Source organism: Hippocampus bargibanti, linkage group LG09, assembly GCF_051943395.1.
Source record: "Hippocampus bargibanti isolate YZ-2025 linkage group LG09, ASM5194339v1, whole genome shotgun sequence".
Classification (NCBI taxonomy): domain Eukaryota; kingdom Metazoa; phylum Chordata; class Actinopteri; order Syngnathiformes; family Syngnathidae; genus Hippocampus; species Hippocampus bargibanti.
Genome location: NC_142742.1, coordinates 7,059,509 through 7,076,350, shown reverse-complemented (window position 1 = coordinate 7,076,350; position 16,842 = coordinate 7,059,509). Strand labels below are relative to the sequence as shown.

At 40.8% G+C, this 16,842-nt stretch overlaps 2 protein-coding genes across 3 annotated transcripts in view; one reads left to right on the top strand and one right to left on the bottom strand.

Moving 5' to 3' along the window:
- fam181a (family with sequence similarity 181 member A) overlaps positions 1 to 16,842 on the bottom strand; it is a 56,015-nt gene extending 39,173 nt beyond the window's left edge. The window contains exons 1-2 of one of the 2 annotated variants that reach the window (XR_016115981.1): positions 14,856 to 16,842; positions 11,128 to 12,537 (exon numbers count right to left, since the gene is read on the bottom strand). Coding sequence is in view for 1 of the 2 variants with exons in the window: in XM_089004293.1 (XP_088860419.1) it covers positions 11,738 to 12,457 (720 nt within the window). In the remaining variant the exon portion in view is untranslated. Of the gene's footprint in view, positions 1 to 10,423; positions 12,538 to 14,855 lie in introns of those variants that run through there. The other variant, XM_089004293.1, reaches the window with a different exon arrangement.
- On the top strand, positions 883 to 10,684 carry asb2b (ankyrin repeat and SOCS box containing 2b). Its single transcript, XM_089004292.1, has 8 exons — positions 883 to 1,104; positions 3,237 to 3,406; positions 3,500 to 3,655; positions 5,060 to 5,305; positions 6,775 to 6,946; positions 7,882 to 8,434; positions 8,856 to 9,009; positions 10,547 to 10,684. The coding sequence occupies exons 1-8, from the start codon at positions 953 to 955 to the stop codon at positions 10,675 to 10,677; spliced, it is 1,734 nt and encodes a 577-aa protein (XP_088860418.1). The 5' UTR covers positions 883 to 952; the 3' UTR covers positions 10,678 to 10,684.

Sequence of the window (16,842 nt, the reverse complement as noted above, 5' to 3'; positions counted from 1 at the left end):
CTGCATCCCGACCTTTTTCACTTGGTTTGGCTATTCCTGGTTCAAAATCTTTTATACTTTCAATCAAGTCCTTTATACGTAGCAAATCTGACATTCCTCCATCTTCTAGCTCTAATTCAGCTCTTTCAATGTAGGTTGACACAATATTAATTAGTTGGCCTCGAGTCTTTCCTGTAAGTTGCTCTCTTTCCAGTCCAGATATTTGGATTTCAGCACATAACTCTGACAACTGTTGAAAATTCAGTCCAAATAACTTGCCTTTGATGTCCAACTGTAATTCCTCTAACGCCATTTTCGAGAGGGTAGACGCAGTTCAGCTGGCCGGATTCACTTCAAAGTCTTCCAGTGCCCTCTAGTGGTGGCTGTACGCACAGAGATGCAACTAGAGCACATGTAGAAACAAACCAGTAAACGGCGACGCCACTCCGACTGGGTTGATTGGGGATATTCGGCGCGAGCTTCTACCCACGGCGAGTAGACAACACTCGAACGCAAATATCCCAGCGGTGCCTCCAAAATGTTGCGCTCTCCACTATAGTAAGGGAGATACGGTGTTGTGGGATCCAGAAAAAAACCACAAGACAAGCAATGTGATACGTCTTGACTCAACAGTGGTTTACTTCGAATGCCCCGATCTAATGCAAACGTACGCGCACAACAATTTCCGGTCCAACGATCTAAATCGGTCCGACACGAAACATGAACCGAAGCAGGCGTTCCATGTTTAAATAAACATTTTCGATATATATCATTTGTAAACCAATAGAACTACGCGAATGTAACCAAAATAGGAAATACGATAATTTACAACCTGTCACACGAACACAGCTGACACCCCCCCCCTTCCTTTCTCTCCCCCCACGCCTGCCTCCGTGCCTTTATGCCTCCCCCACGGCTCTCTCATCCGGCTGCGTGTGTGACATCTCAGCTGTCACCACGCGGCGCCCAGAAAATGGTGACCAAATTTAGCTATTCCCAATATTTAGCACAGTTTCGTCAAGGACGAACTAAATCACCCGTTGGCGGCAATTGTGACGACAATGAGGTATCGTCGAGACTGCGAGGAGACGGCAGGAGTGTCATCGACGTGACGTCACACGCCGAGTGAGTCTCTTGTTCTTTATGTGCACGTGTCTTGTGTGTGTGTGCGTATGTACGACTGACTGCCTTTGTGTGAATATGATCGACACGATAATTATTCAGTGTAATATTCTGTGATGGCGCACCAAATTAACTGTTTGGATAACTGTTTGGATAAATTTAAATATAAATGGTTTCACTTTGATGATAAAAGCAAAAAAAAAAAAAAAAAATCCAAAGTAACAAACAAAAACCGTGGTTGACGCTAAAAACTTGCAGTGACCGTAACAGGACGGAGAACATGATCAACATATACCAGTCAACTTTGGCGAATAGCTGCCCTTATAAATGATTCCAATATCCGTATAAAAGTTTTATTACGGTGGACATTATTTGAAATGATAACCAAATTCCTAACACAAGCGGAAATGCAGACAGTTCACCGTGCATGTGTAGCTTTTATTAATATGACCGTACGCAGCGATAAAAAATAAATATACGATTGAGGATTACATTTGCTGATTTGCCGTGACAATAGTAGCGATCGGTGGCAGCATTATCGTTAGCTACCAGCAGTTGAGACGAAATGGATTTCAGCCAAAACGGTCATTGTAAGATCAGTTCACAATTTTTAAATATTTATTTTTGTCCCTTATAAAAGTTGTAGTATGCTGTACATTATTTGAAATGCTAAAAAAATACATAAAAGTGACAGAACCAAACAATGACCCCAATACTGAATGGCCGTCCTTATGAACTGAGACGAATGACAACGACCAACAGGTGTGAAACTGCAGGCGTAGCCCTACAGTGCCACCTGTTGGCCACAAACAGAGTCATGACAACCGGTTTCTGACTTCAGGACAATTTTGTTGTAGAGATGAGTCTGCGTTTGTCCACGGATATTCACGAGAATTCGGGTGATATTTGCCTGTTATTGTTGATATTACCAGCAGTAAGTGACCTTGAGAGTTTTGAAAGGCGCTTAAAAATGAAATGTATTATTATTATTATTATTTAAAATGAATCTGTCGAGATTGTAACTGCATTTTATTGTGTGTTTTTCCGGGACCAAGAAAGGCCAATCGTACTGCGCCACTTGGTTGGAGTTCTATCTATTTGCTATTTGTTAGCTAGCCACCTGGCTGGCTATCTATTTGCTATCTATTAGCTACGCCTGTGTAAGCTCTCAGTCGTACAGGAGTGGTCCATCGATGAAAAGGTTTCTTCAGTCGTCAGATGACGGCTATCTATTAGCTAGCTACCTAGCTGGCTATCTATTTGCTATCTATTAGGACATGTAGCTATGTAGCTGGGTATTTATTAGTTATATGGCTATCTGGCTAGTTGGCTAACTGTCTAGCTGGCTATCTATTTGCTATCTATTGGCTATCTGTCTAGCTAGCTAGCTATGTAGCTGGCTATTTATTAGCTAGATGGCTGTCTAGCTGGATGGCTAACTGTCCGGCTGGCTATCTATTAGCTATCTGTTAGCTAGTTGGCTAGATATCTATCTATTTGAGTTACTTCCGCGTTGAGTGAATGCTGGCGTGTGTGACTGCCGCTTCTCACTCGCAGAAAAAACGAGTATGTGACTGTAAAGTGACCTTGAGAGTTTTGAAAGGCGTTTAGAAATTACATGTATCATTATTATTATGATTATTATTATTTTGTAATACATTATCGTAGTTTTGTCTACAGTCAGGTCAACATTTCAAATCAGAATCATTATTGGCCAAGTATGTAGAACACACAAGGAATTTGTCTCCAGTAGAACACGCTGCACTAGTATCATCATAAAAAAAATGCAAAGAGGCACTATACAGTTATATTTGGGTTACTGTTTAGAGAGTTAATGCCGACGGTTTGAAAAGCTGTTTAAAATGTTTGCTGGATTTGGTGCAAATGGATCGGTCTGTGGGGAGTTGCTGGAAAAGGTGGTGGTCAGGGTGCGGAGGGTCCAGTAGAATTTTCCTCGCACTTGTCTTGATTCTTCCAGTGTCTTCGAGAATGGGTTGGGTGATGCCAATTTTTTTTTTTTCCAGCCATCCTAAGCGTCCGTTGAAATCGCATTTTGTCCTCCTTTTAACTATCAAAATAAATACTGTACCCTCAATCAAATCAGTTGAAGCCATTTATTCTTCCCCTTGTTCAAGGGATGTTGACCCAGTGGTCCTGGCCATCCGTGAAGGGGATGTGGAAGTTGTTAAGCAGGTGGCAGAATCTTCTCCTCACAGTCTGCTGAAAGAGAACAGAGACGGCTGGATCCCTTTGCATCATGCAGCCTCTAAAGGCCAATACGACTGCCTGAGGACTTTACTAAAAGGTATCAACCGTTTACAAATGTATTCAAATGGGCATATTTGGTTCACAAATGAGTCCCTCATCTGCTTTGCGTGTTGATTCCGGCTCCATCCAGCGCATCCAGGTACCGCAGACAAACGTACCTTGCAAGAACAGACGAGCTTGCTGCTCGCCGTGTCTTCTGAACATTTGCTGTGTGTAAAATGTCTTCTGGAGTCCGGAGCTGATCCTGACATCAGTAGCAAGAACAAAGCAACCCCTTTGTACACAGGTTGAGTAGTTTCTATTATTGGTCAAACAAACAACATCAATTAATGAACTCGCTGGTGACATCTGATGCGGTCTGATTTTTATAAAAATGCCGTTTTGCATCACCTTAGAGATATTTGGGTTTTTATGCAGTCACATGGAGCAGTTGACAATACAAAACAGTATATGTCAACCCTAGGCCTTCAGTAGTGCTATGTCTGAATCAATCAGCTGCGAATGTGGTGTGATTTAATACACGTCCTCTAGTGGGTGCTGTTGGCCACTAAATAACATGAGACTTGAAGAAACTTACTATCATTACAGACGCTCCCCAATTTACAAACGGGATACGTTCCGAGCGGTCGTTCGTAAGGTGAATTTGTTCGTAAGTTGCTTCAGTGTCATTAAACTGTTTGAATGTTTACTATGAACATGAGGATTCATGATAATTGCAATATTATTTGCTATTTTTGCTAGCCTCGGAGCTCTCCAACCTTAATAATGTCCATCTATTCTTGAAAAGTCCCTCTTGAAAATAGCTGTAACAGTATATCTGCAACCACATCCATTTCTTCTCCTTGTTTAGCCATTGTGGGTTGACAAAACCGCTGTTAAATCGACACAACAATATATTTGCTTACGCAGCTTGCTACAGATACAGTGTGCTAGCTCTGGCCAGTATGCGCTTATCACTAGCGGCTAGTGATACTATGATTAGCTAATGACTAGCCAATCATAATTTGCGAAAACTCTGACGTTACCAGTGCCTCTGTGCAGGCCTTGTTACCAACTCAAACTATGATTGGTTAAAGCTACAGTTTCATCAACATTGATTTTGATGCTCCAAGGCCTGCAGATCTGATTGTGAAGGCGTCCATGATAGATTTAGGACCCTGGTAACAAATGATGGCTGAAATGTGATTGGTTAGATGCTTAAATATGAAAACACACATCTGGAAGCAACACAACAGGGGAAAAGTAATGAAAGGAAGCTGAAATAATATTTGGAATTATTTAATAACAATTCATAGAATTTACATTAGTCTGTGATTCAGATACGGCCCACCACTGGGTTTATACCATAACGCAGGTGTCAAAGTCAAGGCCCGCGGGCCAAATCCGGCCCGCCACATCATTTTTTTCGGCCCGCGAAAGCAAATCAAACTTGTTAAATTCCATGATGATTGCTAAAATCTGAGCCAAAATTTCATATTTTTGGATGTCAACCACAATAAAAGTCATTATTCTTGACTTCAGATTTGAAAACGAGTTATTCATTAATTTGCTGTGTACTCTATATGTAATATTTGAATGGATTTAAACATTCTTATGGGTTCCCCAAATTCATAACGGCCCTCGAGAGAAAACAATGTGGCCCGCGGCAAAAAATGACTTTGACACCCCTGCCATAACTGTTCCTCTGCAGCCTGCAAGTTGGACAACATGGAGATGATGAGCCTCATTCTCTCATTCGGCGCCTCTGTTAACCAACGATGTGCTCAGGGATGGACTGCCCTTCACGAGGCCGTATCCAGGAACAACATTGTAACATGTGACATTCTCATTGGAGCTGGGGCAACAATCAACCCCTCCAACACGTACAGCGTCACACCGCTCATCGTTGCGGCTCAAATGGGACACTTGAAAGCATTGCGATTCCTCATCGGAAAAGGTAACTGTAATTCATATACAGTACAGTGATCCCCCGCTACTTCGCGGTTCACTTATCGTGGGTTCAGCCTATCGTAGAGAGGCGGCGAGAGCGAGAGAGTCATTGAGAGAGAGAGTGAGAAATTGTACAAAAAAAGCAGCACATCTCATAAAAAGACATGCAGGCTACACTGTCATAATAATAAATAAATAAAGCCTTCACTCGACCCGGAAGTGACTCAAATAAATGGAAAGCTAGCTAGCTAGCTAGCTAATAGATAGCTCAGTTATCCTTCCAGCCAGCTAAATAGCCATATAGCACGATAGCTAGCTAATCAGCCAGCCAGCTAGACAGCTAATAGATAGCAAATAGCTAGCCAGCTAGCTATTGATTGCTATAATAATAATAATAATAATAATAATAATAATAATAATAATAATAATAATAATACTAATAATAATAATAATAATCATCCGTTTCATTTATAAGTGCCTTTCAAAACTCTCAAGCTTACTTCACAGTCACAGGATAAGTTTTTCTATGGGTGACTAGTGGCAGCCACACGCGCTAGCGTTCACTCGACCAAGAAGTGACTCAAATAAGTGGAAAGCTAGTTAGCTAGCTAATAGATAGCTAATGGCTAGTCAGCTATCCATCCAGCCAGCTAAATAGCCATATAGCTAGATAGCTAGAATGCCAGCCAGCCAGCTAGACAGCTAATAGATAGCAAATAGCTACCAGCTAGCTATTGATTGATATAATAATAATAATAATAATAATAATACATTTCAATTCTAAGCGCCTTTCAAAACTGTCAAGGTCACTTTACAGTCACAGGATCAGTTTTTCTGTGGGTGAGCAGCGGCAGCCACACGCGGCAGCGTTCACTCAACCCCAAAGTAACTCAAATCAATAGAAAGCTAGCTCTCTAGCGAATAGATACAGTTGCTAATAGATAGCTACCTAGCCAGCTAGATAGCTAGATAGCTAAATGATAGCTAGCCAGCCAGCTAATAGACAGCAAATAGATAGCTAGGTAGCTAGCTTGATAGCTATATCGCTTTAACAACAGCGGAAGCTGGAACGAAGCGCTAACATTGACAAAAGGCAAATGCTTTACCTCGTGGAAGTGAAAAAAAAACATGGCCAGAGATCTGACCAGTGCTTTATCGGCACCCAAGCATGAAATGGCAAATTCGGGAATGGCGCTCTACGTCTAAATATCCCAGGATGGTACTTGTACAACAGCATGTTTGTGTTATTTCCTTCCACGACTACATTGCTCGATGGAGGCTCGTATATTTAGAAGAGATGGAACATTTCTAAAGATTCCTCAAGGTGTTTCATTCCAGAACGAAATGTCATTAAACACACTTTAAACGACTGATGTTTGAAAAACAAACAAAACAGGTTTGAAATTGAGTGGATGTTTTCATTCTGCTTCTAACACTTTGGCACTCTTTTTTTTTGTTCCTTTTGGGTCATTATAGGTGCCGATGTCAACATGCAGACTTGTGACGGCGTCACAGCACTGCATGAAGCCAGTCAAAATGGCCACAGGGAAATTGTGGCGGTCTTATTGTCCCAAAATGCAGATGCAAATAAGATGTCCACATCAGGGTTTCTCCCACTACACGTTGCAGCTCAAAATGGCCACCAAGAGTGAGTTTCTTTCTCGGGTTAGAGCTGGCTAGCTATGTAGCTAGCCATCTATTAGCTAATGTTAAGCAGATTCCTTACTTACAGACAGTGTATTGTCGGTGTTCAAATACCTGACATGTTTCGGCGACTACTTCCGCCTTCGTCAGAGTGCTTAACATTAGTTATCAAGTAGACAGGATGAATTTAGTACAACATCTATTAGCTATATGTATTGATTTGTTTTTCTTTTGACTTTTGTTTATGTTATAATATAATTGTGCTAAGTCTATTTGTATTTTCTGTAATACCGTACAATACTGTAACTATCTGGCTGGCTGGCTAGCTATCTAGCTGGCTAGCTATTAGCTATCTATATGCTTGCTAGCAAGCTTTCTGTCTATTTGTCTTACTATTCTATTTGAGTTACTTCCGGGTTGAGTGAACGCTGGCGTGTGTGGCTGCCGCTGCTCACCCACAGAAAAACTGATTCTGTGACTGTAATGTGACTTTGAGAGTTTTGAAAGGTGCTTATAAATGAAATGTATTATTATTATTATTATTATTATTATTATTATTATTATTATTATTATTATTATTATTATTGTTATTATTATTATTATTATTATTATTATTTTATATGCCGCATCTGACTAACTATTAGCCATCAATCGGCTATCTATTAGCTAGCTGGATACCTTTCTATTTATTTGAGTTATTTCCAGGTTGAGTGAACGCTGGCGCATGTGGCTGCCGCTGCTCACCCACAGAAAAACTTATCTTGTTACTGTAAAGTGACCTTGAGCGTTTTGAAAGGCGCTTATGAATGAAATGTATTACATGTATTATGATTATTATTATTATTAATATGGAGAGCTGATTACTTTTGTGGTAATGTTGTTTTTCTTTTTAAAATAATGACCAAAATGTGTCAGTTTACAGTGTGCCTTTGTCTCCAGGGTTGTTTCACTTCTTGTCCCTGTGACGAGTCGTAGCAGGATTCGTCACAGCGCCATCAGCCCGCTGCACCTGGCGGCCGAGCACGACAGGCCCCGAGTGGCAGCTGCGCTACTCAAGGCAGGCGCGGACGTCAACGCCACCCTGGCTCCCGCTCGCGCCGACGGACGCGCGACGGCCCTCTGCTTCGCTGTCGCCAACGGCTCCGCCGAAACAGCCAAAGTCCTCTTGAACGCCGGCGCCAAAACGGACCTGGACCCCGTCAGTCCTCTGCTGCTGGCCGTACAGACCGGCAGCACAGAAATAGTCTCCCTGCTATTGCAGAAAGGAGCTGATATCAACACAAAAATCCCATTTTGGGATTTTCCTGCGGTTGTTGCGCTCTGCGTGAATAATCTGCCTCTACTCAAGTATCTTCTGGATAACGGCTGTGATGCCCTTTCGTGCTTCTCGTGCCCATATGGCAGAGGTCTTCATCCAGAACGATCCCAAATAAGAAATACAGGCACCATACCTCCCTTAAACTGCAATGGACCAGCACATGAAGTAACACAGGTACCAAAATGAAGCACTAACAATATTTCTCAGAGGTCTGAAATCACTGGTCGCAAAAAAAAACATTGCAATCTGTATTTAAAGGCCAACCAACACCAGTTTTTTGTTTCCTAACTGACATCAGAAAAACGTTTTATAGCATCTAAAATACCCAAAACATATCCTCGTGTAGCGTTCCATTGTGAGCAGGTGTGTTTAAATAATAATAATAATAATAATAATAATAATAATAATAATAATAATAATAATACATTTAACTTATAAGCGCATTTCAAAATTGTTCAATCATTATTTAAAAAAAGACATTGATTCCATTGATTCTAATGGGAAATGTTTCGGCTTTTGTGCAAATACATTTATTTATACATGTATTTAATCGATATAACCTCTCTTTTTGCTCTTATGGGTTCGTCTCTTTTAGTTCTGTCAATGGATTTCGACGCCTCCAGTGAGCCAATGGGCTGGACCCATCATCGACTTGCTGCTGGAGCACGTCGCTCATGTTCAGCTGTGTGATAAACTCATTCAACTCCTAGAGAGTCGCTGCGAATGGGCTGCTGTCAAGAGAAAGTCATGTAAGACGCACACCTTTCTTATACGCTTACACCCACTGATCGCAATATTAAAAGGGATCATAACGCTCATTTTCACTCACAAGATCTTTTCTTTTTTTAATCACAAAAATGACATTAGCTTGCATTTTCAATCACATAGATTTGTTTGGGAACTCCCCCCCCCCCCAAAAAAAAATTATCAACTTGTCAGCAGGATTACACATAAACGACAAGTGATTTCCATAAGTCTTGATGAAGGGGGTTTGTGTTGAAGAAAAAAAATAATAATAAACTGAAAAGGAATATAGGTGTGACTAAATCCTTTCACACACAAAATTCAAGATCATTTGCATCGGGCACGTTTAGAACAAAATATTGATACTGTGACATGGTAAAACCAATTAGGGTCCCTTAAAACATGTACAACAGGGGTGCTCAATACGTTGATCGCGATCGATCAATCGATCTCCAAGGTACTATTGGTAGATCGTGTGACATTTGTCAGAACTGACGCTATACAAATAAAGTTGAGTTATTTTGAGGGGTAAAAAAAATCGACGTATGCCAATCAGCCATTCCTTTACTTGATTGGCAAACCAGACAACCAATCAGATGATATCTCATTAGGTTCACTGCGTGCTCAAACAACGCAAAGTTAACCAGCTAGTCGTTGGTTACATCACAATTTTCGCTCGGTTTTATCCTCTTAAACGTAAGATAGAGTATAAAAATGAGTGGGGGAGCGAGACCCAGTAAGAAGAAAAAAAAGTATCACTTTCAGAATGGGAGTGGAACTTTTTTTTTCACGATGACTTTTTCGAAGTGCGTTTGTCTCGTCTGCCAGTTATCAGCGTGAACTCAGGTAATGGCAAAAAATGTACAAAATTCTGTTGTGCTAAATATGCGGTTGTATATCATCATAAGTTGCAAGAATCGTCAATATATTTCTTAATAAATATAATGGGTAGATCATTTTGACTTGGTCATTTCAAAAGTAGCTCCCGTTTTGAAAAAGTGTGTGCACCCCTGATGCATACAACTCACCATGATGAGTAAACCTGTATTGGCTTTAAAAAAATCGTAATATTCTTTTTTTTATTCACAAATTAATCCAAAGTTAATATTAAAAAAATCAATAGACAACTGCTTGATTTTCAAATATCCCCTTCTTCAATTGACGCACGGTCAATTTGTTGCACTGTACTACAGTTATGGTCAAACTGATGTGATATTATCGCGGATAAGTGGTGCAGTGACCATATAAATACAGCAGGTGGTACTGTTTCTTCACAACTTCAATTCAAAACAACTGCATTTATGTTAACCGATCTGTTGATCGGTTAACGATCTTAGAGAATTAAAAAAAACTTTCACTCTTGAACAAATGGACAATTGTTTTCATTTAAGAAACAAAACACGTTTTTTGAAATACAGGAAGGAGTCAGGGTATTTAATAAAACCAAAGCAAAAAAAGGGAGATAAGACAAATCTCATACAGGAAGACCAAAGCCCAGATTCATTTGAGTTACAAATCCTGATTCTTTTTTCTTTTTGACAGTGTCACCTCGTCCACTGCGTCATCTTTGCAGACTGAGCGTTCGTAGCCGAGTGGGCCCACACAGACTGCGATTCCTCTCAAATTTACCTCTGCCTGGAAGACTGATCACATACCTCACCGTGATGGATTGAAGATGTGAAGATGACCTCGCTTGGCATCTCAACGATTAAGTACATTTATATTTATCTGTCTTTTTTTTATACCTAATTTATCAACATCGCAGGGATAATACTAGTGGGCCTCAATCGGCAGTATATATATGTATGCACCTAAAAGCTAGCAACCACTCATTTGACGACAATGGGGTTAAAATCTTAGCGAAAGAAAATAGACGGTTTGAAAGGGGAGTAAAAGAAGCTATTTTCATAAAACAGCAAAATCCTTCACTAAATCGCCATGGTGGGGTGAGGTTCAATTTGGATCATTTGTACAACAGACTTATTAGGCAACATAGGCTTAGTTACGCTGATAAGGTGATACCAGAACAAATGGGGCAATCAGGCCAGTCGTAGACCCCATACTCAGGCAGACAATAGAAGTAATCAGTGTAGCCGTAGGGAGTAGTCGTCTGCTCCCCCCACCTGAGAGCAGGGACCAATCATAGCAGAGTCCGGCACCACCACATCTGGACAGTAGGGATATATATATAGGGCAGAAACTACCAACAAAAGACTAGTTCGCTGACGAAGCCTCTTGGATAAGAAGCAAAACGTCCGACACCTTCAAAGAAGTACAGATGACGGCTGAAGAAACCTTTTCATGGATAATATCTCATCTGTACCATTTATCTATTTATAAACTCTGTGATGTGGCTTTGTGATTTATGATTATTATAAGGATAAAAATTCACTTAAGCCCACGGGACTACGAGCAGGGACATGTTATTATTTTTATTTTTTTTCGAATGAAAGCCGCTTTATGACAAAGAACATCAATTTTACTCCTCATATTTATATCCTCATAAAATGAAAGCGACATTGGGTGTTTTTTTTCTCGAAAAGAGATCTTTAAAAAGTCCTAAAAATAAAAACCTGTCAACTTACTGCGATCTGAGAAAGAGAAAATGAAGACGTGCCTTTTAGTCCTCTAAGAGTGAATAAAAATAAACCCAAGTACAGTATTCCATTAAGTGCTTGAGGAAGAGCGTCACGGTTGATTGCTGAGATGAAGATAATTAGTCTTGTTGGCATTTTAAATGAAACCAAACACGCTGAAAATAGGTGACGGGATGGAAGGTTTGGTGGGTATGGGTTTGACCACCACGTGGGTGTGAATCTTCTGACCACGCGGCTGTTCCAGTCGCTCTGGCTCAACTTTGCACCACAGTCCGATAGCTGGATGGGGTACCACCACATGACCGTGGAGAATCTGATGCTGGTGTTGGCCCTGGAAAGGGCAGCAAGCACACACGCTCAATCCATGGAGGGAGTTCCGCTCCAATCTGAGCGCCTCCTTGACCTTGGCATCGTCATCTTGACCTGCCTTCTTGTGTTCTCGTGTCTCCAACAATGCGTTGTGATTCTTTCTCAGTCCTGAATGGGAGTGCTCTGTCTTGCTCATCTTGGGTTCTTCCCAAAAAGAGGCAGGGAGCTGGCGTTTCCTCATAGGCACCTGCTCCACAGAGACCCCCATTTTGTCTGTGCTCGTTTGCACGCAGACGAGGCTCCCGCCGCCCTTTTCCCGCCCTCGTGGATCCGTAACGGGCTTGGTACACTGAACGGACCTGTGCGGGTGACATCTTGGGACTCGGGAGTATTTCTGGGAGAAGCGCTTGAGCTGTTTTTGGAGGTACTTCCTGTGGTCCACCGAGCGTCTGCACGGGGCCGATTTATCCAAAGCCGCTTTGATGTCGCTGGACGCCAGGTTTACGAAATTCAGCAACGTTCTCACTTCGCTGTCTGCATTTGCCATTTCATCCAATGCTTTTTTTATTCATCCACTTTTGTTGTTGGATCAGTCCAGGTTAAAAATGCTAGTCCATCTTGAAAAATCTACAGGGAGGAAGTGGATGTGGGTAAACACAATCGATCAAAAGGGCACATTCACAATTTATAGTTTCAAACATAAAGGTTGAGGGCCAGATTTGGCCCATCACGTCATTCTATGCGGCCTATTTAACTCATTCACTGCCATTCCCACATATATTTGGGAATTGAAAATATGACATGGAGCGCCATTCCCAAATTTGTTCGGGTTTAGTTTTTTTTTCATGCTTGGGTGCCGATAAAGCGCTGACCATGGCTTCTGGTAATGTTTTTTTCCCTTCCACAATGTGGTAGCATTTCCCTTTTTTCCATGTACGCGCTTTGTTCCAGCTTCCGTAACTAACGACTAGGTTATATGAACCAATATGTATGTTTTGTATTATATTTTGGACAGCCGCCCCAATTTTATGCTCGTATAACTTTAGACCCATACAATTTAGGAATTAACTATTTTTTTCTGTTTTCCCTTTTTTGCATGTTATCACTTTTTTCCAGCTACAGCTGTTGTTAAAACTCTATTTGAACCAATGTGTGTTTTGCATTATATTTTGGACAGCCGCCCCCATTTCATGCTCATATAACTAGACCAATACAACTCAGGAATTAACTGTTTTTCTTTTTTCCATGTTAGCACTTTTTTCCAGCTTCAACTGTTGTTAAAACGTTATTTGAACCAATGTGTGTGTTTTGCATTGTATATTGGACAGCCGCCCCCATTAGTAGCTCATATAACTCCAGACTCATATAATTTAGGAATTAACTTTTTTTGATGAAAGAAGAGAGTCTATGGTTTCTTACGCTGAATTGAATGTTTATGTAGTCCTAAAACTCAATATTCTGTGGGTCATGCAATTTGAGTGAAAAATGACAAAAACACTGACATTGGATTGGACAAATGTTTGCACATTGTCTGCCATTGAATGAGTTAAGCAGATAATGTACACGTGCTTCATATTAATTTCTCAAATATGTACCAAAATTACAAATTAACTTAACTTATCTTAACTACATATTGCACCCCGTTACTGAAATAACATAAACAGTCGTCAAACAGTTTTCAGGGACTTTTGACTTCATCCATCAATATATTACAATACAATATATATTGATTTGTGTAGCGCTTTAACAACAGCTGAACCTGTAACAAAGTGATTAACATGGACAGCTATGATATACAGGAAATAAAGCAGTCATAAAGATAGTAGTGATACAAGTGAGTGAAACCAAGATTATTATTGTACAGTGATACCTCGGTTTACGAGCCCCATGGTTTACGAAATTTCGGTTTACGAACGTTAAATTTACGAAAATTTTACCTTGGCATACGAACTATTTTTCGGGATACACACGGAGCTGCCACAATGAGTGATGTGTCGTTCGCGAATGAGCCCGTTCTCCTAAAAGAAAATGGCAGCCGGCTTGTTTTCGTCCTCTATTCTCTACCCCCAGTCATCGGTTAAAGCCACGTGATTGGTCAAGAACGCAACAGTGAGGGGAGGTGGTTTAAACATTAAAGAGAAAGGCAGACGACAGAGAGAGAGAGAGTGACAAAAATGGATAGAAAACAGTGGAATTTGGACTTGTTTCAACTCTGATAGTTCAAAGGCAGAGTGTAGACCGCAAGGTTAAAATTCCCTTCAATCAGGCTCCACAAATAATCCGCACAAGCCATCTGTACACTTGATGCAAAAAGCTATCAACCCAGCTAAACAGAACACAGTTGATGAGGAACTAGGTAAAATTATCACTGAGAAAGCACCTACAAGGGATCATTTCTCAAGATGATGAAAGAAGAAGCCTACGTTCCTCATCAAGTGTTTAATGCTGATGAAACCGGCCACTCCATTCCATCAAGCCATCAATGACCATCACAAAGGTAAATAAAACCACTTTATTATACAGTACAGTTTATTCTTTAATTATAATACCATAGCACATTTTATTTTTACAGGTATATTTTGTGTAGTTTTAAGGCTTAGAAAATTAGAAAGTAGAAAATTATGTTTTATGGGGACCTGGGAACGGATTATTCTCATTTTAATGGTTTCCTATGGGAAATTAATTTTTTGAGATACACACTTTTCGCCTTACACACTCTGTCTGGGAACCAATTAAGTTTGTAAGCCAAGGTATCACTGTATATGATTTTTATCGTTATTATTTTATTACAACGGCAATGGGGAGAACACGTTAAAAACACCAATGTTGTCTACTTTCATACTCAGAAACATGAAAAAAAAAAAATATTTATCACCCTCCAAAGCAACTCAACGCACAAATCCGCATTCCCCAAGCATTTAACGGTTCACAGTCATGAGGCTCACCTTCTGCTTTATGGATGCGGCTCCGTCCTGCAGCCTCCAGCTTGCATTTTGGGGGGGTACTTGACCAAACTGAATGAATATAAACTGCTTGTAGTTATGGTACTTCCCTTGAACCAATCAGCGACCTCAGGCCCCTTCACAATGGACCACAATCAGCCTGCGAGTGAGCGCCCTGCCATCCCAATTCTTTTCCTTCCCGCATTGTTGTCATGGTGATGTAGAAGTAAAAAAAAAAAAAAAAAAAAAAATCGGCACTTTAGCAAGTGATGCGTTGTTTACCATAATGTTGGTCTGATAAGTGCAAAAAAACAACAGCATACAATAGGCAGTATTTAGCCATGTCGATTGTGCATAACATGTATATATTGAACTAAAGTTGCGTTTAAGTCTGTAAATTGGGGTGGAGGTGAGAGGGGGGAGGCGATCAAAAGAGTGAATAACCATGGGAAGGGGCTTGAGCGCTCAAGAATCTTGTCTTTCTATTTGCCCCCTCAATCGAGCCGCACAAAGGCTGAATTACTCATTCAAACCCGACGGGGACAAAAGCAAAAGGGGAGCTTGGATAGCACTCCTGCATTTGTAGTCAAACATTTTAGAGACTTAAATCGAGTCGTCATGAAGGAGAAAAGAGTGGGACAAAGCCCATAGAATTGCCATCAGCAAACATTTTCTTGTGTCATATTATTCTGAGGGGAGGGGGGAGGGGGTCTCCATGGCTTTCCCCCTTTCCCCCCCCACTGGAAGGTGAACAATAGCACAAGTTTGCACACTCGAATACTGTCACCCTGCCAACGGTGACAACAAAAAAAGGGCCCATGCAGGACTGGATGAGCGGTAGGGCTGCGTGGTTCTCTGCGGGGAAGGTGGCAGAAGGAAGGGGAGGAGGAAAGGTCCACTTGTGAAATGCTAATTGACCTTCATTCCCCTACACCCCCCCCCCCCCCCCACCACCGCCCCTGAACTCCCCAATTCCCGCCCCGGACCTCATTGATGTGGAGCACCGAGAACAGAGAGTTTGAGTGGACAGTTTGAAATTTGAAATTAATTACGGTTTATGCTATCAAGTATTACCCCCCCCTCCCATATTGTTTGTATCACCCTCTCAGATTTGTTTCATCTTATTATGGTTGACTCGTGGTTTTGTTTGCTACTTTGGACCTTTCTGCTGTGATGACATTGTTGTCTGAGATTTTGTTCCTGCCGACTTTATTTAATACAATTTGTCAAATACACCTACTGCTCCCCTTTGTCTGCTTATTTTGGGGTCCACCACCACCGTGCAAATTGTGACAGATTCTGGCAATCAATAAATAAATAAATAAATAAATAAATCAGTCTAATCAGTCTAATCTGAAAAAACAGAGAAAAGCAATATGGGTCGGGTCATTATTTGTTTCACCCTGTCAGGTTTGTTTCATCTTGTTATGTTTGACTCATGGTTTTGTTTGCTACTTTGGACTTTTTTGTTCTGATGACTTTGTTGTTAGAGATTTTGTTCCTTCCGACTTCATTTAATACAATTTGTCAAATACATCCTGCTCCTCCCTCCTCTCTGCTTTTTTTGGGGGTTCGCCTTGCAATAAATAAATAAATAAATAAATCAGTGTGATCTGAAAAAAACAGAAAAGCATTATGGGTGAGGTCTTTGTTTTGTTTCACCCTGTCAGGTTTGTTTCGTCTCATGTTTGACTCATGGTTTTGTTTGCTACTTTGGACCTTTCTGTTCTGATGACTTTATTGTTTGAGATTTTGTTCCTGCCGACTTTATTTAATACAATTTGTCAAGTACACCTTGCTCCTCCCTCTTGCCTGCTTTTTTTAGGAGGTCCACCACCACCTTTCAAATCCTGACACTTGCATGTTTACTTGTTGCACTCCCCCAAAAAATTCTCCTTTTCCAGGACGTCAAAGATCATGCAATCAGGTATCACAAAAAAATCTGTGACATCATAAAAAGTGGGCTTGATTTTTGTTGTTTCGAATTTGA

What these genes read in the sequence shown, in the direction of transcription:
- asb2b (XM_089004292.1), top strand. Translation starts at nt 953, where the DNA reads ATGGTGACCAAATTTAGCTATTCCCAATATTTAGCACAGTTTCGTCAA. An exon ending in CCTGAGGACTTTACTAAAAG is followed by an intron (nt 3,407 to 3,499) that starts GTATCAACCGTT and finishes GGCTCCATCCAG; the next exon opens with CGCATCCAGGTACCGCAGAC. An exon ending in GCGATTCCTCATCGGAAAAG is followed by an intron (nt 5,306 to 6,774) that starts GTAACTGTAATT and finishes GGGTCATTATAG; the next exon opens with GTGCCGATGTCAACATGCAG.